General features: G+C 39.9%; 1 protein-coding gene across 1 annotated transcript; it reads left to right on the forward strand.

Moving 5' to 3' along the window:
- Positions 1–6,929: 6,929 nt before the first annotated feature.
- Positions 6,930–24,315, forward strand: PWP1 (PWP1 homolog, endonuclein). The gene is made up of 15 exons (XM_067308959.1): positions 6,930–7,075; positions 7,161–7,219; positions 9,426–9,610; positions 10,053–10,138; positions 12,516–12,612; positions 13,752–13,862; positions 14,575–14,705; positions 14,982–15,055; positions 17,264–17,360; positions 18,234–18,295; positions 20,059–20,170; positions 21,220–21,310; positions 22,209–22,330; positions 22,807–22,912; positions 23,655–24,315. The coding sequence occupies exons 1-15, from the start codon at positions 7,010–7,012 to the stop codon at positions 23,768–23,770; spliced, it is 1,515 nt and encodes a 504-aa protein (XP_067165060.1). The 5' UTR covers positions 6,930–7,009; the 3' UTR covers positions 23,771–24,315.
- The last annotated feature ends 171 nt before the right edge of the window (positions 24,316–24,486 follow it).

Raw genomic sequence — 24,486 nt, forward strand, 5'->3', positions numbered from 1 at the left:
TAAAGAAAAAGCCACAAATGCGAGTCACGGGAGTGAGACGCTGCTCACAGTAAACTGGGTGACTGTCCAGAACAGGATCCTGGCTCTGTCAGGTGCCTTTGGGCTCTGCAAGCTTAGCTGTTCGGGAGCACAGTGTGAAAGGCAGCTCTAGAGGAACCCTAGAGTTGTCTAAATTTTGTGACAAATATAGGCCCCCTTCCCTTCCTCCCCAGTATCATTAACTGAAAGAAAAAGCAAAGCAAGCTTCACTGTTAGCAAACTGGATTAATGTGTTTCCTTTCCCAAGCAAGGATACAGGGACAATTTTAAAACATTTCTGGGCATCTGAGTTGAACTTTCACTGAGAAAAACAGAGAAGTTCAGAGAGACCTGACAGAACAACAGACAGAACAACATTGTTCTGTGTTCTCTGCAAACTCATCTATGCTTTGGTTATATTCAGTTCACATTTTTTGATGTTTTCTTAATGTATTCACTGAGCTAATTAAGGTTTAGGACACCCACTGCTGTTGTTTCTCCTCTTCTGGGGCAGAAAGGGGCAGCAATATCTTAAACCACCACTGCTAATTTTAGTGCTCACCTGAGAGGAGCTTTAGGTTCTGTTCAAATAGGACAGCACTGTTGAAGTGCTTAATGTAGGTCTACTGATGGAGTCAGTAGCAGAGATATTTGTGTAGCAGAAAAAAAGTGATTCTCAGTTTAACTTACATTACTTCAAAGGTAACAGTAACATCTAAGCCAAATTTAAGAAAGCCACTCAGAAAAAAAAAATAATAATTTCTGCATAGTGGCTTATACAGGCATATTTCTATGTGTTTAATAATATCAGCCAAACTTTTTCAAGTCAATAGAGCCTTATATTTTAATGAAAACTTCTGCAATGGCTTTCCTTTCTTCTAATGAATGTTTCTAGGGAAATGCTTTTCCAGAGGAGTGTGGGCTGGCTATTTCCAAGCTTTGCTATGAAGATCTGAGACCACAGGATAAATGCTGAGAACCTGTGCACATATCCTCTGCAGTCTGGGAGGCTGCCGTACCCAGCGCAGCCCTGCTGCCTGACTACCTTTCTAGAGCTTATCAGTCCCTCTGCTCTACAAGCCCCGTGGCTTGTGTAAGAAGCTGGAGTCTCTTCTGAAATAATAAATACTTAATTAGTATTGAACAATATACTTTAGGATCCGGAGGTAATAAATATGTCCTACCACTGAGCCAAATCCCAGCCCTAATAGCTCCCATCGGTCTCATGGCACAGAGCAGCTGGAGGGGTGAGAGTCATCAGGTGTTTTGATGAGCACGTCAGCTCTCAGAGGCGTGATGCAGCCCCGCTGGCTCTCCTTGGCATGCTCACATGGGCACATTCACACCGGGGAGGTCTGACTGGCAAAGTCTGGGGTGGAGACCACAACAATGTCCAGAGAGCGCATGCAGACCCCACTTCCGCCTGCTCTGAGAATGACCATTAAAGGGCAGAACTTGAATAACGTAGCGAGTCACAGTGCTTGGGGAGTTTTACCAATTGTTTTTCTTTTTTTTCCCCTGTACCCATATGTGTACTGACTTTCCTTTATTAGTAAATCTTTAACATACTGCAATGTTCTATGCTCTTTTCAACTTTTGTCATTTTCTCTGTGTGTGTTGGCCAAGAATGGCCGACTAGGCCCTTGACTGTGTCCTACCTTCATGTGCTTCTTGGTTCTTCCTTCCCAGCTCTCTCCTTTTCCTCTCAACTCTACTACTTCTGCTTTCTACCAGTATCTTTAAAATTATTTTCCTCTGTTGGCTGTGTGTGGCAAATATGAATCCAGAATCCACATCCAGAAGTCCTTTTTCAAGATTGCTGAGAGGGCACGGACTAGAAGATCTCCTCTTCCTTTATGTTGACTCCAATACTATCTTAAAACAGTCACTGCAGGCATGATGGGATTCTAACTCCCAAACTCTCAGCACACATTTTAGGGAAGCAGATGCTCCATAAGCATACTTCTCTGCACTGATAATAAACTCACTGTTCCAATAAGCATTTAATGCCTTATGTGTGTATCTGGTTCACCCTGAGATCATCACACTTATTACTAGGCATAGTTAAAAGGTAAGCAACAGATCTAGTTTATTCCATTAAAGGTAAACACCAAAAGCAATACCTAAGACCTGGGAGAATAAGCTTTGGCACAAGAATGCCTCATCTTTTAAAGTGAGGAGGTTGGTGCTCTCCCGGAGAACTCCTTAGAGAGACTGTGGATAAATGAAAAACAAAAGCAGCTACCGCATTTCAGCTACCCGAAAATGTAACTTTATGCCTAGCTGTCAGTTGAAGAGTTCTCCCTCCAGGCTATGCTGCTGTGTGCAAATACGGTATGTAGTCTCCCTTGACAGGATGCTGCCCTATTGAGATCTGATCTTCCTTTGGTTTCCTCTCACTACTCATAGTCTTTACTTCATAGGAACACCCAGGGAATGCAAATGGAGAATCAAAAGGTAACCTTGAGGACTTTTATGGCTACCCTTGGTGTTTCAAAGCCACAGAATAAGTACTCCCTTATTTCTTTGTTAAGTCAGAGGATTTCTTGATGTCCTGGCCTTGCTGTTCAGCTGTTCATCTCTGGGACAGCTGAAGTAATATTTTGCAGCTCATTTGGGAAGAGAGAATTTTTTTTTTTTTTTTTAATAAGGGGGCCTGCTAATGTATCAGTTCCTTTACTTGCTTTTCTTTACATCTGTAGAGGCCAATTGAACTGCAGCCATAAGCCTACAGCATAACCTCTCTTAAAACATACAAAATTCCCTCTGTTTTCTTACTTACAGCCCATAGGATTTACAGTATGAACCTTTTCATGGCCTTGTAGTAGCTTCCAACTTTCATATTGGAAATGTTTACAGTGTCCCTGACAGTTTCATCATTCAAGGTATTTCAAATTCTCGGCGGAGCCTTGGGGAGTGCAGTGCCCTCTTTTCAATTTTTCAGATAATTACTGGAGAGCCTACTGGTATCAGCTACTTCGGCATCACTTCTTCATCAACCAGGTTTCCTCTCTTAACACCATTAGTGTTAAGACAAATATCTTAGCTCTCTGGCACCAAGTTGACCCATCCCCTAAAATGAAGAAGTTGACTTTTCCCTTTAAAGGAGCTACTGACTTTTCCTACTACTTTTCCTGGCCCTGGCCCTCCCTCCCCACCCCCTGCCTTTTCTTGACCTGGTAAGTCCATGCCAGATCACAACTTTGCTCTGCTTAGCTAGGTAACTTAATCCAGATGAACCTTTCTGAATGTTGATGAAGGCACCTTGACCAAAGTAAGCACACACGCTTTCTGTTGATGAGAACTATCCAGCCCTTGCATCCTTAGGTAGAAAGTAGTAGGTTGGGATAGCTCAAATGCTCCAAATTCTACGTAAGCAGATCCAGAAATAGGGCCAATGTTTTAGTGCTTTTCACTTCAGACAGGCATAGGAGTTTCTGACACTAGAAGCAGTGACTAAACTGAAACAATGAAAATCACCAATATTGTGTCTTGCCCTACTTTGCAGATGCCCCACAGAGGAAAAGTAAACTCAGCTCTGCTCATCAGAGAAATGTGTCTAAGAGAGATTCCAGCCAGAGTCCAAATCTGCAGGAGATGTACTGCCATGTCTGATTGATTGCTGATGAGAAAAAAAAAAAGAAGCCTGTAAATCTTAGAAGCTCGGTTTTAGGAAAGCCTCAAGGCCATTACAGAACAAACTATGGCTTGAGAATGTTTTGTAACTGCCTGATGATAATTTTTCTTCTGGTCAGAGACCTCTTACTTCCATAGGATCTGAACTTGGTCCTTTCAACCAAGGACAGCCTGGGACAGCCATTCAAGCCCTTGTCTCCTGTTGCATATATCCGTCTTCATGACCATTTCCTCCACCTAGCAGAGTCAGAGAGATTCAGACTTTTGTCATCTATACAGTCTTGTTCTCAACTAGGACAGCTCTTTGGGTGCATCCCACACAGTTGTGTCAGAATTCCATCCAAATTAAGAAATAAACATCTGTTTTCTTTCCTAAGCCTCACACCTCTATGGCAGAGTCATCTTTGCATACTAGATACGAAGATGACCATTTTTTACTGGTGTGTTATGATCTATGAGACGTCCTGGTTTGCTCCTTAGGGGCTGTACTGCACTAGAGTTCGAGTCAAACCAGTTACTATCCCAGGTGTCTGCAGGGAGCTTCCCTCTCTGGGGCTCCACTCTTTCAACCACATCTGTGCTATTGCCAAGGCACCCTGAACCAATAATGTATTTCATAAATCAGCCCTTTGATCTTTCTTTTCCCAGTTCCAAATCCCCAGAGAGCGTATGAAGGAGGGAAGTAGTAGAGACACCTAGCATTTATGTATTGGCTCTCAAAGGAGAAGAAAAGTTATTTAGCAGTAACTGCAATTCTCTGGGCTGTGTTATCTATATGTACACTTGCTACCTATTTTCTGTCCCTCCTCCATGTCCAAGTCTCTTTTTTGGTACTCCTCTGGTTGAGCATCACCACAGGGCACTACCATTTTCTGATTATGTATACAGTGGGAGGGAAGGCAGAGCGTGTGCCCCCTCTGCGTATTGCTTCCGTAAAAAGTCTGGCTCAAGTTCTTGTTGTACAAACATCCACAGTGTAAATGTATGTTTGCAAAAAACACATCTAAGAACCACAGTCACTGGAAAGTAACCTTTCTTTCCACCTCTTGGCTGCATAACACTTCCCTCTGCCTATCCTTTGGGAATAGCATCTGCTTACACAAAACTTCCCTAAGAATTTGGAAAAGGACTGGCAGTGAAATTGTAGCCAATTCATGCATGGGAGGAAAAGAGGGATTTCTTAACGCAGTAAGAGAAGACCAGCAAAGCAAATAATAACATGTCAGCAAAAACACAGCAAAACAGCATAGCAAAACACAGTTTGGTAATTACCTATGTATCACCCCTACCATAGACCCCAGGTAGGACTAGGATGCCCATTTTACAAGGTACTGTACAAATAGCTAAAAAGATATAGCTTTTGCCTCCATATGTTTTTTTCCTAAGTTAAGACAAAACACAGCAAATGGGTGAAATAAACAGGGGAGCAGGGGAGGTAGCAATGTTTTGATATTTATCTCTCATGCCAGAACCACAGAGGAATCAAAATAAAATAAAGAAAATGCTACAGTTGTGCTGCCTAGTGACATATGGATGAAATAACATAGCCATCCTATCTGCCAAGCTGAAATTTGGCTGCCAAATCCTTGAGTTTTACCATGAGAAATGCTCCTTCCCCTAACCTTGTTTCCTCATCCTTGTAATTTGCAGTTAGCCTCTGAAATAAGATTTCAGTGATGCAAACAGCAATGATTTCTGCATGTTAATGAAAGGTTACCTTTCTATATATTCCAAAGGACATTTTATCAGTTTTCTCTGATTTAATTAAGTAGCTAGTATAGGATATGGATATTTGGGAGGGGAAAAAAGAAACATCTCCTGCGAGCAAGCTATTGCCTCACAGAGGTTCCTGCATATTCCTCACACCAGAGACTGTGCATCAGTTTATCTTCCTTGGACAATATTTAAAAAGCAGTAACAAAAAGGGCACCTATACTGAATACTATGAGTGTATTTAGTGATGTTCAAAGACAGTGAATATCTTCTAATCCCCCCTGGATTATATGTATATCCCCCAAAATTCAACAAGCTATAAGTTTAAAGTCAGTAAGTTATACAGAGTTCCAGCCATGTATGTATGCTGATACAAAAGCAGAATCTTGTGCTAAATCAGTGTAGTTTTTTATTTTGCTAAACCTCTAATTTTGGTGGATTACTGTTGGAATATTTTAGAGCCAAAGTGTATAAAAACAGCAGAAGGACAGTACAGCAGGTCTCTTCCTGCAAGAATATGAAACTGTAATTAGGTGCAGTAAGTAAAGGACTTGAAGAGCCTGGAGATGAGGCAGCACATTACTTAAACAGACCATCCAAGTAGAGTGGTTATGCAAAGATGTATTATGTTGCAAAGTGTTAATTTTTGCTACTAAATGGGTCTTTGAGTTCTGCCTAGTCCTAGCACAAGCTAAAGATGGCAGGAGTGCCAAGCATAATAATCCAGGCTAATTAAGGGACAAAACTGAGTACCTTTCTGGAATTAATTTGCTGGGAACAGGAGCAACTATTGCTCAAGGCAATAGGTCTCCTTGCAAGTTTGATCACAAACTAAGCTTATGTCACATTAGCGGTAGTGGCTGTCCCCCTCTGGCTGCCAATTCCTGTCCCCCCTGTGAAGTCAGATCTGTTCCCTGATCCCAGTCATGGTGCACCTGCAGAGGCGGCTGTGCTGGTACAATGCAGATGGCGAGAGAGGAGCAAGAAAGCGTGACTGGGGAACAGGCGGAGACGCTTTTATGCCAGCCTGTTTGCCAAAGAACTGCTTTTGGATCTCCGGCCTCAGGGTTGTCTTCAAATGTATGTGAAGGTGTTCTGCAAGATGCAGGAGTAAAAGCAGGCTAGCAAAAGTCAGGCGGCTTGAGGAGTGGGGCTACACTGGAAGGGCAGGCTTGAAAACTGCACCTCAGGAAGCAGCCAGCTGCCCCTTCCTCCTCTGCTCACAGCAGCAGGACCAGTGTCACTAAAGAGGATCCTGCTGGGCCGGGCACCCTACGTGTTTCTTCCCCTAACTGGTTAATGGCATAGGCAAACGCAGGCCGGTGGCCTAGCCTGGCCTGGCTGAATTCCCATTCCCATTCCCATTCCCATTCCCATTCCCTCTCCCTCTCCCTCTCCCTCTTCGTACAGATCAGGCCCCGCCCCGCCAGCTGCTCAACGGCCACTTCCCCCTCAGGCCACGCCCCCTCGGCCGTTGGGCTTTCCCGGCGCTCGGTGATGACCTCATGCGGCTGTTGCCTCCGCCTCCCCTTCTGCCGTTACAGGCAGAGCCGAGGGGGGCTGCGTCACTCCGGGCGCGACCGCTCGGCGCGCCGGAGCCGCTGGCACGTGCCGCGCCCCCCGCGTGCCCGCCGCCGCCGCCATGAGCTGCCCAGTCACGTGCGCCGCGTGGGTGCGCCGCGGCGTTGCCAAGGAGACGCCGGACAAGGTGGGGGCGGGGGGCCGGGGCGGGTCCCGGCGGGTCCTCGTCCTCTCCCGCCGCCGCTGTCACCGCTCTCTGTGTCCGCCCGCAGGTGCAGCTCAGCGAGGAGGAGCTGAAGCGTCTGATCGGGGAGGCCCGGAGCAGGCTGGGGTGAGCGAGACCGATGGGGGGGAGGGAGGGGGTTTGCGCCTTCGTGGCGGCTCTTCCGTCGTCGGCCGTTGGCGCTCGGGCGAGGCGAGCGCTTCAGGTGAGATCTGCGGAGACGCGCGCGGGGCCTGGTCCCTGCAACAGCCGTCCGCGACTGGAAGGAGGAAGTAAGAGATCGAGTTTGTAATCCCAGGTGTTGGGGAGGTCGGGGGGCCGTTAGGCGCTTCGGAGATGCGCCAGCCCGAGGTGAAAGCACCAAACTGACAGTGTTAACACGTGGATGCTGAGTGTGAGACATTGCCGTCTCAGCGGGTTTGGAGGCTGTAGCGGAGCTCAGGATAAATGAGTGGGTATCTGTGTTTTGGCAAAAAAAGGCAAAGCATCATTCAGGATGGATCATATATGAAACAGGAGATGTCACTACTTTCCACTCAACTCTGAAAGTTCCTAGTTGTGTAACTGGATTCAGTTTCATCACTCTGCCTTAAAGAAAAAAGTAAATGGATGAGAGAGCCCTGAGAAGAATAACAGCAGTGAGGGATGTAGGAAATGTAATCTATGGAAGAAGTTAAAGGAGTGGGTCTCTTTTGTCTGGAAAAAGAGGCAGGATTGAGGGTTTTACTCCATTTTCAGCATTTTCAACTACAGATTTATTCACAGATTCAGGCTTCTGATTCTGTTTGAGCTATGTAGTGTGTAAGGTTATACTGCAGTATTGTGTGATTGAACAGATACAGTAGGTAGCAGTAAATACTAAACCTATAGTTGAGTAAACATTACCCACCCGATTTCTATTACATGGATCTGCGACTTTATTACTGAACGAAGTGTTTATCCCAGAGTGTGTTTTGTTCTGGTTTTGTTTTTTAATGGTTTCAAAATCATCCTAAATGTTTTGAAGATTCTTATTTCACACTCATTTCTTAACAAACTGTTTCACATTTCTGTTACACACAGTGTTACGTATTTATCTTTACATATACATGCTTTTGTTTCCTGAATAGATTCTCTTCTCTTGCAATTACAAAAATACAGAAAAATCTGAGGTGCTTTTTGGTAGTAATTATTCATTCTGTTGAACTACAGCATGAAAATTTAGAGATAACTGTAACAACCAAAAGTGTTATGATCTCTTCATAACATCTTGTACTTTGTAGAATTCATTGCGATATTGGTCACTTTTTTTTCCTGTGCAAACATCACAAATCAGATTCAGATTTAAAATCTCTAATTACTTTGCTATCAGTTTTTACATTTGTTACTAGAATAAAATGTTAGATGGAGAAAAAGTGTTTATTTTACTAAACAGATCATAAAAATAGATTTCTGGCACTTTAAAGATTATGAGAGCATCTTGGATTATTGATGCCTGGGAATTTTGCAAACAGAAGGACAGTAATAGAGTGTACTCAGCAGGGAGGAGTTGCTATGCAGCTCCTTTGCGAGGTCTGGGATGTCTGTTAGGTCTTCGGTCAATGTTTGCTGCACAGTTTCTTCTATTGAATTCCGTGCAGGTGTTAACAGAAACTGAATCGTTGTCATGAAAGTTCAGAATTCTCTAGATGTTGCCTAGTTTTTGTCTTTAGAAGTAATCTGCAATATGGCCCTACCTAATGAAGCTTTTGTTTTATTTTCCTCTAATACAAAAGTGTAACCAGATCCGTTAGGATGCCCAAAAGAGTTGGTCTGTGATGGTTAGATTCATAGGAATATAACTTTAGCAAGCATGGATTGAGGTGGGGCAGCATTGCTATTGGGTAAAGCAGAGAGAAGGTTGCAGTTATGAAACTTGAGCTAATTAGGTCTTAGCTGAAGGATTTTTAGTTTTTGAGATGTATAAAGGAAATAAGGTCTTAAAAGTCTTGCAGAAGTGCAAGATTCATCACAAATGATAGGACAGGTGGGTAAGGAAAAGGAAGGAAGGAATTGGACATATGAGAACATACTGAGGAAAAGTCGAAAGCATTGTATCCACAAAGAAAGGATAGGAGAGATGGGTTTAGACACACTTTGGTTTAGCTCTGTCAAGCAGTCTGAGAATAATGGTGCTTTGTATTTTGGGAAAAGATAGTAAAGGAGTGGAGAGAATAGATTGCATGTGAACAGTCAATGCATGTGAAATGAATATGTCAAAATCTTGTTACACATCCCCTATTTCCTGGAAGTATTCTAAATGTCCGTCTCTTCGGGGATGCGTGTCTTTTAACAGGGAGGATGCTGACGATAGCGATGAAGAAGAGCAAGGCCAGATGGCAGATGGCATGGATGTTGCTACTGCTGACAGAGCTGAGTCTTCTCCTAAAAATGAAGACCAGGAGGAAACCGCTGAAAAGCTGAGTGATGATGAACTGGCTGAATATGACTTGGACAAATACGATGAAGAGGAAAGCACAGGTAACAAGAGAAATTTAGATGTCAAACCTGTAGTGTGAGTGAATTTTTTTGGTTCTCATTGTACTTAAGACACGAGTATCATAAAATTATGCAGTACTTTGTTTCAAATGTGGGAAAGTGACATTTTGAATTATTTGCTTGTCCCGGTTCAAGAAGCCATTGAATGAGTGAAACATTTAAGTGCCCCCCTCCCTAAGGGATAGGCACTGAAACAGAGCAGAGTTGGAAAGGCTGTCTCTCCCCCTGCTGTAGTGGTGGAACGGAGCAGCAGACATCTCTGAAAGCACTGAGCAACTTAGCTTACTGAGGTTCTTCTTAGATTTGGAAATTGAACTTCTGATCATGCCTGCTCCGGATATTTTGCAATACAGTTATTGGTACAGGAGTTTCTAAGACTTCACTTATCATTGATCCATATAAGAAATGTTGTGTTTGTATCTAGGTGATACAAAGCTTGGAGAGACTTTAGCTGGTCTGGCAGTATATGGGAGCAATGATCATGATCCTTACATCACCCTAAAAAGCACTGTAAGTACTTTAAAAATGTTAAATGTCTTGAACAACATAAAAATCTGTTAAACTTTCACCAGTGCCAGGTTGCCTTATAGTCTATAGATGCCTGTGGTCCTTTTCAAAAGGTTTTCCAGGTTTTTGGCAACATTTTGCAAAAAATGTTGTGGCAACAGAACATTTTTCCTTTAAAATTGCTTTGTGCAGTCCCTTTTATGCGTGCTTTTCACTTCTAGGTCACATATAAGGGAGATCTGGCTCATTATTTAAGCTGCCTGCTTCTGTATGTGGAGGTGATTTGTCAGTTATCTAGCAGGGACCAGCAAGTGCTTGAAGAAATAACAAATCTCGTCATCTCAGGTCACTAATGACCCAGATCAATAAGAGTCTTCCACCAGTTTGTGGAAGAAAGCAAGCTGAGAGGGACTCGGACTACTTTAGAGAATGGGATTAAAATTCAAAGTTACTGTGTCAAATTAGGGGTATGGCATGAAGAAATATGTCCCTTATGCACAGCATGGTGTGTAGTTGACTATTTTTGCCTGTATCAGTTCCCATAATGTATCAGATGGGAAATTTTATAGGAGCCCTGCAGAGTGGGGGGAAATCTCTGGCTGTAGTCTATTGCAAGCTAACTTTGTTTCAACAACACTGTGCCATTAGACAGCCTATAATGTCTTTTTCTGGTAAGCAGGGGTGTGTCATGCAAGATGTGAGGTAATCCTTCTACCCTACTTAGTATGGTAATGTCTCAGCTAGAATATTGGGTCCAGTTTTGAGTGCCACTTCAGAAAAGATATGGAGAGATTTCAAAGAATGTCCAGAAATATGATTTATAAGGATAGACTCTAACTTCTGATAGACTTAATTTACAAGGAGAGGTTGAATGAGAAGAAAAAACATAACCTAGAGAGTGACCAGGAGAGACTATGAACATCTAGGGCAGGGTGATGGAGTAGGTGAGTTTTTGAGATGTCTTCTATCCATAAAGGTTCTGAGATTTATCTGGACACTGACTTTTCTCTGCTATTTTGAATTCTTTACATAGCTAATAACATTGACAGAGCAGAGTAGCAGGAGACTCCTACCACAATGTCATATTTGTTTGTCAGGGGAACTTGTAAAACGCATGTGGTCTCAGGCAGTGAGTTACTATGGTGACTTCACATACTGTAACAAAGTTCAGAGAGGAAAGCTTAAGTCTATCTTTAAAACCAGTTCACTTGCCATGTACATTTTATGGCACTGTATGTTTTCTCTGTGCTCCACTGATTGGTTGATGATTTTTCTTGTTTTTGTGTACTGGTAGAGGAGAGACATGTCTTAAAGGTGATTTTAAAAATCAAAGAGGGACTCGCACAGGGATTTAAGGAGAATCAGAGAGAGTATGAGCTACACTAATTCTGTGTCAAAAAAGTTGGCTCTGTTCCAGACATAGAAATAGTGAACACCATTTTCCCTGTCCCCTACATCTATACTGAAGTCCTTTCCTCAAATTCTGAAGGAGAAAACTTTTATACATAAAACAAATGCTTTAGCATGCTTTTTATGTTATTTCTGGTGTGTACTAGTCTGTTGAAGACTAAGTACTGTGCAGCATTAACTTGCCTAACTAAAACATTGCATTCTTGATAGATGGAACGCTAATATTAAATAGATGCTTGGATAAATTTTAAAAAACCCTAATTTTGCAATGTGAAGGCTAAAAGGTCTTGCATGTACTGTATATTTGAAGGATGGTAGTTTTTGTATAACACTACTGAGGTTTATTTACAGTTCTTGGTTTTCAAGCAATAAAAATTCCATGAATGGCATCCATTCATCACTAACAATGAAAATGAGATGAGAGACTACATCTGCTCTGGTGCAGCTGAATGCCCAGTATAGCTGCAGGCAGTATTTTTCTGGAAATGTTTTCCAGAAAGTGGACAATACTTTAATGCTGTTGGAATTACTTCCTGGATGTGAGGAGCAGCTACAATATATTTATTGTGTAAAACATTGTTACGCTATATAAATGTTCAAGGCTTGAGAGCCTAAGGGAAATAAGCTGCATGTGTGGGCTCCTGGTAGTGATTTAGTTTTCCGCCATGTGTTGCATCACAGAACCTGAAAAGGTGGTTTTATATTTGGTTTTTAAACATCTCCATAAATCCACCTCAGTCCACCTAAACACTCCTTCAGTCTATATGGTAACTGTTTAAATGTCCCATGATGGACTCTGGCTCCTGCCTTTCTCCATTTACCACCATTAGATGGTCTTGGGGGAGCAGGGTGTTGGGTTTTGAGAGTTTTCAGCTATGGTTAAAAATTATTACTGATTCAGGCTTTTGAACATGTGTGGTTTGGTGTGTGTTTTCTAACATCCATGGTCTTCTCCTTCTTGCTGTTTCAGGATCAGTACGAACAGGAGGACTTTATGATTAAGTCCAGTGACAATCTTGTACTTTGTGGCAGAGTTGATAAAGACTACTGTAGTTTAGAGGTCCATGGTGAGTAACATGGGATTTGTTCCTTGCAGTGAAGTTGGGAAATACTGTTTGCATAGCCTGTTCCCTATCACTTTGCGGAACTTTTTTTTTTTCCCCTCCTCCATTTGCCCTATGTGTTTAGTCTTCTTTCCTATGCCCTGGTGTTTCACCCACTTTCCAGAAACAAAGTATTCCATGTGGAGTTACTGTTATTTTAGAGAATAGTGTGCCTTTTGCAGTCTATATAACATTTGCTTTCCTTACTGTGTTCCTAATAACACTTAGAAAATATTAAGGCCTTTTTATTTTCTAAACACACAATTCTTTCTTCTGAACCGTCTTACTATCTGGACCAGGCAAGTTTCCTGTATTCGTGTTTTTTTGTTTGTTTTTTTTTTCTTGCTTTCTCCTGGCTTATTTAAATGTGCTCTCAGCATGCTACTTAAAACATGGACTTAAAAATGGTGCAGTGATTCTGTGTGTGTGTATGTGTGAGATGATATGATACCATGTTGTTAAGATTACTAATAGGGTTTATCTGCTATCCAGTTACTAAATTAGTTTATTATGAGGAGAAAAATAGTTGGCAAAAGAGTATGCTGTGTTTAGTATAGAGCTGCTTTACTAAAACTCTTCCTGTACCTCAGTTACACCCTACTAATGGTAACTTCCCCTGACTTCTCCAGGTTCCTCTAATTTGAAAACTGTCTTTACCCCCATTTCCCATGTGACTGAATCTGGAATTATTTCATTTTTTGTGGATTACTGATTCTGTAAAATAAGTCTTTAAAACTTCATTAATGTCCTCTGATGCACAAAGGGGAATGCTTTGCGGTGATACATATATGCAACATATTTCAAAAGATCTTGCAAACAAAAAATAACAGAGCGTGTTAGGAATGAGGTGATTAAGCTTTGCTGAATTTGTCACTTTCTTATGTAAAGTACGTTAGAGAGTGTTTATTTTGCATAATTCTGTGAGGTGTAACATTAGTAGTGGAGGCTCTGGCCTTATGTTAATCTTTGAACACACTGTAAATTTACATTCTAAATCTTCTTGAGAATTTAGTATTTGCCATATGTGTGTTTTGTGGCAATGAACTGTTTATAGTTGCTTGTTTTGTCTCTTTGTGGATGTAATATCTTTAATTGTTTTTCAGTTTATAATCATGAAGAGGACTCATTTTATGTACATCATGATATTATTTTGCCTGCATATCCTCTAAGTGTGGAGTGGCTGAATTTTGATCCTAATCCTGCTGAATCATCAGGTAAATGAATGACAAAGGAGACTGTATATGTCCAATAAAAACATTCTTATTTGAAGTATATAAATGTAATGTCGCTAAATAGTTTCCTCCAGAGGTACTAACAGAGAAATAAAACCTAGGTGTTAAGAGGGGAAAAAATATCAATTCTCTTTGGTTTGGTGATATAGTCATAATAAATGACTTTAATGAAAATATTGGTTTTACTACAAATAATAAAGTTGTTATTAATTAGCAGCCCAAATAAAGCTCTTTTCTTAATCTTCTTTTCTCAGTCTGCAAATGAAAGTTTGCTTTTGGTCAAACTCATTCTGGCCAATGCAGTTGATCAACTATAAAGCACAAGAAAATTTATATGTACTTATGTATTTAGTAACTTTTTCCTGTGTTTCACAGAATGTTTTCATATCACCTGGAATGTGGGTTGTTTTTTTTTTTTTTCCTTAAATGTGGAGCTTTGTGCAGCTTCTTTGGACAATTACTTTTGCTAATGGAGAAGTGTACTGGAGAACAAGTCATATTTTTCTGGCCATGTCTGTTGTCAGTTAATATTTTTAAATTGGTCTTTGTCAGTTCTAATGATGAAAAATGTTTAAATAGAAGATTCTGGCACATAAGGGTAAATTCTACTTAATTAAAAATTTTACTTAATTAAAGAAATGAGCAACATCTAGATTGCCGAATATGCTCTTTTGTAATGGTCTTCTTCCTGCAGGAAGTTATGTTGCAGTGGGAAACATGACCCCAGTTATTGATATTTGGGACCTTGATATAGTGGACTCCTTAGAACCAGTCTTTTCCCTAGGAAGCAAGAAAGAGAAAAAGAAGAAAAAGAAAGGAAAGAAAGTAAGTATTGCAAAGAAGCTTATCTTCTTGGACTGTAGAAATTTCGAGCAAGGATAATGTCTTCTTTCTTTTTTTCTACACTGAAAAAAGAAAACCATATGCAGTCTGGTTTAATTCTGTCTGTCTTGTTGAAAGATGGTGTCTAGATGGGTTATAGAAGATAAAGGTATGGTTTTATCCAGATAGTTTACGACTGATATTTTCCTGTGATTCAATCAAATGTTTGATTTCCATCAAGGCTCTAAAATCTCCTTTAAATTGTGTCCACATACACAGGGTTTATCTACAGAAGGGACAGTGGAAGGACATACTGATGCTGTGCTTGACCTCTCTTGGAATAAACAAAGCAGGTAAAAGAATACTTGGATAACTTCCAGTGGATGGTTACAAATTGGCATACTTAATTAGGCGTTCATTTTTCACACAAATCCAAAACTTTGTGTATTATAAGTTTGAACTTGAGAACAGTGTTAGAATGAATCACAGTTTAATTCTCAAAATTTGCCCAATTTCTTTTTTTTTTTTCCCCTCAAACTGGGAGTCATGGGTTTTACTTTTTTCCTTAAACCTGTATATTGCTCCAGATCTTTTTTATTAGCAAGTTGTCCAGATGAGGGCAGGGCTAAGGCTGGTCCAAGCCATTTAATGAATCAGCTACATTTAAATCAGATGCACAAACTAGAGTAGCACAAAGGTTGCCCTGACCTGTGCTGATTTGCTGATGATCTGAAACACCATTTCAACAGATAGAGGTAGCTATTATAGAAGGAACTCCTTGTCAGTCCTCCTTTCCGGCCTCCCACCCCACTTCTGACTTCTGCCCCAGAGCTGTGAGCAAAAAAGGGAACATAAAAGCAGTAATAGTACAAATACAGAAATGCCTCTGACTTCTTGGGTTACCTGAGACTGAGATTCTTCATTGCTTGAATGAACCAGTAATGAAATGCTGCTATTGAACACAAAGCTGGCTCATCTTGAGGGACAGGTCAAGGCCAGTGAACGTGCTGACTGAAGTAAAGATGCTTTTATTATTATTTATTTATTTATTTATTAAATCACTTCGGTCATTTTTAACAGTACAGCTGTCAGAGGTTCCTTGGCATGAGCCTTGAAACTAATGTTCCAGTCAGATAACAGACTTTCTTTTTTTTTTTTTCCTGCTGTCATAAATGTCTCTGAAGATGCACGTAATCATTTCCACATGCTCCTGATCAGCAAGTGTCAACCTTCACTTATAATTCCTTATTATCTAGTCACTGAAGAAGGAACCACCCCCATAGACATTCAGTAAAAGTACATAAATTGCACTCTTAATTTACAGTGCATTGTCTGTTGTTTTTAAATTATATATATGCACAGAGTATGGTAATGATTATTCCATCAGTCTTACGAAAGAGTAGTTTTCATGTTACCTGGAAGTGGCTGGCTGATGGCAGTATATAGAAAAGTCACAGAAATTACAGCTATAATAGTTAAATGTCTGAAATGTATAATTCTGTAATATGCTGGGTTACAAACTCATTGATACCAGTAGATCCTCCAGGAGAAAAAAACAGCCTTGAAATGGGAAGCTTTTGTGCAAAACGAGGAGCTCCTTGCAACAGCTTATATTTAAATGCATTTTTGTAGAGCAGGTCGTGCTGTGACAGCTCTTTGTAAATAGCTTTTTGCCTGTAGGTCATAATGGGTTACTGTAAAATGTTCGCCTAGCTTCCACTGTGTGTGTTCTTAACTGGCCCTTTCAGCACAGTTTGAGAGAACAGTATTTTGAGGAGAATGCCAGCCTTTTCAGTTAGAAACACTTGGTTAGTATGAGAGGAGTAGGAGGAGCAATTTCAAACAGAAACAGCATGTTATAGTAATAGATCTGTATTTAAGAGCACTGCTAGTGATTGTTCTGTGTACTTGACAGGCCTTTGGGAGTGTTTGGGGCTTTATCTGTTTAAAGGTCTAAACTGTCTTTGTTGCTCTGAACATAGTTGATATTTAAGTTGAAATGTGGGGGCCTGTAAACTAATTGTAAATTGTTAGTAATTGCTTTGACTTTGAGCATTCTATGCAGGGGGTACAGTGCTGGGTCATTATTAATTATGCAAACATGCCGGAGAGTGAACTATTTTGTTAAAAATAAGTTTGTCTGGCTCTTGGCATGTGCATATGGAAGCAAACCGAAGCTGCATAATAATGTTTAAAAATACTCCCTTAATGCCAGAGGAAAGGATTGAGTCCTCAAAAGCCTTGCTTTGCTTAAAAAAAGCTTCCAGTAAGTAATTTTTCTTTTTTAGGTGTGCGTGGGGAAAAATACAAGCAAAACTGTCAATTTTGTACTGAAAGCGTTTTACTAATGTAATGTAATATGGTCCGTTTGTAATCTTCGCATGTGATTTATAATTACCTTCCAGGAAGTTATTTCTCGTGCTTTGAAAGATGTAGACTGTAGATCAGAGTGTACCTGATTTCAAAATCAGACTCTGTATGTTTTTTGGGTTTTTTTTATCATTATTTGTTTGTGTCTATAGAAAGTTTTTAAAAATTGTATCTTTTGATTATGTTGTAAGGAATGTTTTAGCAAGTGCGTCTGCTGACCATACTGTGATTCTGTGGGATATGTCTGTGGGTAAGCCAGCAGCCAACCTGACATTACACACAGACAAGGTATGTAATTATAGTTACGTTTCTTCCACTGTAAAATATGGAGAAAAATATTGTGATTTATTTCATTAGCTGCTTGGTAGTGAACTCTTAGAACAACAATTCTGTAACTTCCAAAAAATGTGCAGAATTGTGCAGAATTCTTCAAACTTCTGAATTAGTTGCTTTTGTGGACAACACTATTCACTTTCAAAAGTTTTATTTAGCTTATCCTTTAGAAAGTTTGAGGGAAGATTTTACAGCATTTTTTGGAGTTTTTAAGACACTTTTATATAAATCTTGATGATTGGGAATCTAATAGTGCTGGTATAAGCTACAAAAAATAGGTCTCTGAGAATAGGTCAAATTGTAACTCTCTTAAGGAAACAATGAGTGTCAGTTACAATCTGTTTTAGATGAGTATGTTTTAAAATAAATGATACCAAAATACCATAGTGATGGGTACTTCAGAAATCAATTCATCTTACATTAATTAAAATGTGAAAGTTAGTTATTAATAGCTGTAACCTTATTTTGCTGTTAACAAAGTCACTGCCCTTGGCAAACCCCTGATTTTTTTTTTTTTGTTGCTGTTCTTGCTAACGTATGCATTTTTTGCCAAACTGAAGCAGCTATTCTTCTACGTCTTCTAGTTTATTTTTTTAATATTTAAGGTAGAAAGGGGGCATGTGGTTTTGCTCAGTTAAATGACATTGGCCAATATTTAGTTTCCACTGGGCAGTGGTGACTGAAATAGAAATAATGTGCATCTCTTGCACTTTTTGATCTGTTTTATGAGAATGAGAGTTTCAACAAGCTTACTAGAAGTCTAGAAGTTTTCTGAGAAAGTGCTGTGTGTGTTAAAGCTCAATGCTTTTTTTTATTTCTCTCATATAGGTTCAGACATTGCAGTTTCATCCATTTGAAACTCAGACCCTTATTTCTGGATCTTATGATAAGTAAGCAAGGGTGGTGTTTTCAAATGTTATACTTAGGGTGGGTATAAATATTGAACTGAGTCCATTAAGTTGCCTCATGTTTTCTTATTTCAATTGCTTATAACTGTGCCAAATTTGAGTAATGTTGGGTTTGGGGGTGTTCTGCCCCCCCCCCCCCCCCCCCAGTAAGGTAGCCAGGATTGAATGTGGCCAAAATATGCAGTTTTCCTTGCCTCTTTCTTAGGACTGGCCAAATCCTTTAACCATCTGGACTGAAATTTTCTGTGCCAAGTGTCTGCTCCAAAATGAATTTTTTTCTTAGTTTGGCATTATTGCAGTTTCTGCATTGGAAATGTGCCATTTCTCATCCCTGTGAAAGCTTGTCCAGATTTGACCAAACTGTAAGCCTGAGGTGGGGGGGATGTGGGAACTGAAAATCCCCATTAGCTCTCTGTAGCCTTTGTTGATAGGTGTGCTGTTGCCAAAACCTCACAGGGCACCGCCTGTAACTGCAGTCTTGAGGTGCTGTGAAATGGTTTGTGACTGGACACTTTGCCCAGCTCTGTAATTGTTGTTCTGTGCAAGACTTAGCAATCAGAAGACTTTCTGGGGGTAACTTCTTAATAACTTCTATAACCATGTTTTGTTTTGTTTCTATTAAATTTTTATTCTGCTTTTTAAGACTTTGCACTTGTATATTTAAAGACTCGTTAATCTTTAGCCACGCCTTTATGTTCTCTGGCTTATATTATGTTCTTACTACATTCTGTTAGGTAAAATTACTGGGGGAAAAAGAATTTGTATTGTTGGGAACCTCCTTCTGTCCACTTCCGTCAGAATAGAATAAAAGAATAAAAAAGTCCAAACACTGAGGCCAACTTCTCCATTGCTTATTAGCAAGTCCTTCAACCCCTTGGCACCCATAAGCCAGTGTAGTGCCTTTGTAGACTTCTCCTGTAAAGCATCCCAGGACAGCAGGTTATTCAAGGAATACTGGCAGATCCTTTCATAACATGAAAGACCAATTAAGAATTGCATGTGCGCTAAAATTGTTTTTAAAAATGTCTGGTAAAAGAACTGAGAAATCGGATTTCTTTGGCTATAATTATAGGATAGGGTGGAAATGTGTTATACTGTGGATGTTGACTGAGATGAGATATTGCTAGAGTGACAGCATCTATCCTTTCTTACATTTGCATAAAGGAGCTTTCTGAGCCTGAACAGATTCTGCCCCCACTGGGCTGAGCGCACAGCTGTAAAGAATCCCAAAGGACCTACTAAATACCATCTGCTCTTTGTCCTTGCTAAAGTAACATTTCCCTAACCACTTTTAAAGATTAATTTTTTTGATTAAAGCATATTTGAAAATGTTTGTGTCACACACTGATTTCCTAATTAGTATATTATTTTTGAACAGTCATTACTTGACTATATTAAAGTTTGTTCCTAATTAAGTGATATGTTTGCATAATTACTGTCTTTTATGCGATAAGTATCTTATGTATTGAGCAAATCAGAGGTCTGTTTGCTTTGTCTCAATAGAACTGCTGTTTCTAACCAGGATGAAACATTGAAGCTTGTACTTGTAAGAGATTTTTCATCTGTTATGAGCTGGAAGACTAAATATTGAATTTGCTTCCATTTTAATATTAGCATTGTAATTTACGTGGATCCTCTATAGGACAGTGATTAAAAACAAACTTCTTCAAATCATGTTCATTAGATCAAATCAAATTCATGAAGTGTTTGGATGTGATCCCCTCTGCCATCCTTTCTTCCCACAGATCAGCTGTGCTGTATGATTGCAGAAGTCCACAAGATAACCATCGAATCTGGCGGTTTAGTGGTCAAGTTGAAAGAGTAATGTGGAATCATTTTTCGCCTTGCAACTTCTTAGTGAGTGTATACTCTTCTACTCTTGGTCTGTTGTCTATTGCTGTTTTAATTAACCTGTATTTTTGTGTTCGTAATGTTTCGGAATCATATAATGGAGCTGATGGAGAGCTGAGCTCTTGGTGTTGCCTAGTTTAGAAATGCAGTGTGTGTATGTGGGGGGATGTTTTTAGGTTGTTTTTCAGCATGTGTATTGAATTCAGTTATTCATTTGGTATCATCTCTTCATTGTGATAGAAGAAAAGCAATTGGTGCTGATCCTTTAATCACTGCAGAGGTGGTGTCTTTGCCATGGTGTCATAGTGTTCAGTGGCTGGGATATATTTTCCTTTGCGTAGTCCCTGTTATGCCTCATGTAGAGAGGCCATTGCAGCTGAGAAGTAGCTAATGAGAATTAAGATCCTGAATACTAATTCAGTGTTTCACATCAGCACTAGAGGGCACTGTCCTCCTAGTTGGTATAGAGTAAAAATACCTTGTTCTCTGGAAATCTTTTATTATAAAACTTTTAATCAAAAATACTCGTTTAAAATCCTGTTTAGTCTCAACTGCTGTCTAGTTCTCTGTTGCTTTGTGTATACAGCCAACAAAAGCAGTTGCTCAGTTTTGTTGAGTTTGATATAGATCCCTCTTAGAAAAATCATGCTTAACTTTGCACAGACAGTTATGCAGCCACTGGATGGCCCAAAAAACACTGAACTGGCAGCTAAGAGACAAAAGGCTCTGTATTTCATTGCCTAATAGCAGAACCAAGCCTAGTAGTGTAACCTTTTTCAAAATGTGATTTAAGAAATTTGTATAGGATACAACCATTCTGTGATTCTGTGATAAGACTTGTGTGTATGTCAGTGCAGCATAGTTTAGGTACCTAGAGTAGCTCGGGTACCAGCCAGAGTCTGACTTCAGTGGGCAATGTAATGTGCCCTGCTGAGAAGTAGTGCAAGTCTGTTAAATCCCTGTGGTTTGAGGCAGTGTGTGGGTGTTATTTCATAGAAGCTTTTTTGGATGAATGACTGTGATTATTTGTTTTTAAAGTATTGTGCTTTCCTTAGGCAAGCACAGAAGATGGCTTTGTGTACTGTCTGGATGCTCGTTCTGATAAGCCACTGTTTACTCTGAAGGCTCACGATGAAGAGGTATCAGGTAATTTGTGTCTGTTTTTTGTGTTTGTCCCCAAACACATGGAGGTACACATCTAGAAGATGTCTTCAACTGATACAGCTGAGGCGGCAGTGATTACTTGCTTAACAAAAGTCATGTGTACTAATCGTGGGTAGCTGGCCCATGAAACAAATCTCTGCTGAGAAGTCATTACAAGGGAAGTATTTTAACAAGCGAACTCTTTTCGGTGAATGTCACGAAGACTAAGCATGGCAAAGCAGATCTGTTCACTTGGGGCATGTTCCGTATACTTTTTGGGAGAGGAAGGACAAAAACTGTGGAAGCTAGGTTGGGAAAAAAAAAAAAAAAGAGAGTTGAGGGTTGTTGACTGTAGCATTTACCTCCTGGATCCATAATTATTTTATACTGATATTCACTCTGGAGATTACTTGGCTATGGCACATGGGAAGGTCTTAACACTGCCTGCTTTTTGCTACTTTAATAACTTGACCAGAGTAGGAGCTTCTAAAAAGCAACTTGAAGTACTGGATCAGTTGTCTAAAACTAGATGACGTGAATATGCCCCATTGTCTTGGATAGCAAAAGAGATGGTCTTTGGGAAATGAATGAAGAAAGCTCTCTGGGGAAGCCTGATTATGTGGAATAAGAAGAATAACATCTTTGCACTGTGCAAGACTCTGTGGTTAGAGAGACAGGTGAAATAGGCCTACCTGAAGTTAATTTGCTCCCATGAGACTGTTACTTCTGTCACTATGGGAGCAATGGCAGCATGAAACTTCCATTAACCTTTTGCTCTTGTGGGCTGGAAAAAAATTTAGCATAAGGCCTGTGGAGAATATTAGGTTTGCTCAAAATGTATCCTTGTCTCTGTGAAACAGTGATTACATGGTGCTCTGACTGATGCACTGTAATCTTCCAGGGCTACAACTAAGCAGTCAGATCAAAGGGTGCCTTGTGACATCTTCTGCTGACAAATATGTGAAAATCTGGGATATCCTGGGAGAGAAACCAAGTCTAATCCATTCCAGGGATATGAAAATGGTAAAGTAACTTTCATCTCTTGATTCTAAGGAGGTTTATATATAAACCAAGTCTGCTTAATCTTTTTTTCTAACTTGTATCTTGTTTTCCATAACTTGACAACTTTTAGAAAAAAAATCACATCTAAGAATGTGTATTCCAGGTAAATCATTCTCACTACATTGCAGTATTCAATTCAACATATAATTGGCCAAACACTTCAAAGCCTTGGACCTGAATACCAGATGCAGTGTTCTGGAGCAGAACTATGGGTAGTCTAATGTGTATCTACCAGGTTCAAGGCAAAGAAGTGATTTACTGTTTGTAGTTAAAAGCTCTGTAATTTTGTGTCTTTATAAAATAATTTTGACTCAGTTTTGAGGAAACAGCAAGCTTACATCTGTTAAACTTAGCTGGTAAAAGTATTTTAAGAAGTCAGTGTATCTAATTAAAAAAAAAAAAACAACAAAAAACTGATCACTCTACCTTTCTCCCAGGGTGTTCTCTTCTGCACAGCTTGCTGCCCTGACTTTCCTTTTGTCTTTGCTTTTGGAGGAGAGCGAGAAGGGCTGCGCATCTGGGATATAAGCAGCATTTCTGCAGGTAATGTTCTCATTTATTGGAATCTTGTGGCTCCCTCCCTGCCCTCAGGGTATATTGCATATTCAGTAATGTATTGTGGTTCTGAGAGAAACCGTAGGTTATTATTTTTAAAGAAATACCCTAAGACTGGATGTGTTTTCACATTGTCAGCTTTTTTTTTCTTTTCTGAGAATTGTACATTTGTCTTTTTCCTTGCAGCAGAAATACAATAACTGCTTTCTCATAAAACCTATGTTTTGAGTTTTTTTTCCTAAATGTTCCTGGTGTAATCAAGGTATCATATTCTTGAGTACCTGTAGGAACAAAAGTGAGGACTGGTTTTGATCAGTCGTCTGGGTTGCATGCAACTAAATGGCATGAATTTTTGAGAAGGCTTTAAGAGGTTGGTGGAAACTAGAGAGACTAAAACCAGAATTAAATTATTTAAGCTTAATGCTTTGCTCTACCAAAATCATCATCCCTTTCACTGTACTTAGGATAAATGCAGCCCATTCGTAATTAAGCACAGGAAAACATCAAGGTTTTCTGGTGGAGAAAGAACAGGACTTGTAATTTAAGTATTATATACAGGAGACTGTTCTGACATGTAAACTTCAACTCCCTGCTCAGGGAAAAGGGGGAGAGCTTTGAAAACTGCATCAGATTAGGATTTCCATTCTATGATGTCAACCATACTGTACCTGCTGTACTGCTCCTGTACCTGGGAAAGAAACATGTAAGCAATCCTTTATCTGTGTTGCAGTGAATGAAGTTTTTGGAAACAGAGAGAGACTTGTTCTCGCTGGTGCGAACACCATGGCTTGCAGCTCCTTGGCCAACAGTAGCGGCAACAATTCGGAGACAGCAATGGAATCATGATAGATCAAACCTCACAAAATCAAAGTAATTAATGGGACTGCAGATAATGTGTATTCTACAGATAAATGTGTATGCTACAACTTCCCCTGCTTGGAAAGTGTTCATAGAAATGACTCAAGTGTCTTGTAATCTGCAGCCTTCTCCATCTCATACAAAGAAACATGGTCACATGGTTATGCTCAAAGTCAGCAGTTTTAAGTTCCTGCCTCTATCACTAGCTTTGAAAGATTAAATTACTTGCTTGTGCCGGAGATCATGATCCCTGAAATAGGGGGGCAGCAGGCCATACATCTGTAAAGTTGATTTGTAAATCTTCACCAGAAAAAACATAGAGCACTATCAATCAGAAGTGTGTGTCATATATTGCAAAGAAAGTAAATCTCTTTTAATGGCCTAATGAAAAATATTTCAGACAGAACTGGTGTAGTGTAAAACAAATGCTGAACAAAAGGGCAAGTGTAAATAATCGAGATGTATCCTTTGAATAATTTGTGGCTAGATTTACAGATTTCTAATACATTTTAAAAATTCTTCTTATTATTTAATGTTTTTGTCTTGAGTGTATTATTTCTTGGGCCGTGAGGTCACCACTATCAAACCAGAAGTATTCCCAGCTCTTTCCTATCAATCAATCAGGATCAAGAGTTTCTTTTCACCAGTTCCACAGCACATAGAGGTTACTAATGGTGCATCTCCCACCCCCTTGTTCTAAAAGT

Source organism: Apteryx mantelli, chromosome 1 (assembly GCF_036417845.1).
Source record: "Apteryx mantelli isolate bAptMan1 chromosome 1, bAptMan1.hap1, whole genome shotgun sequence".
NCBI classification, from domain to species: domain Eukaryota; kingdom Metazoa; phylum Chordata; class Aves; order Apterygiformes; family Apterygidae; genus Apteryx; species Apteryx mantelli.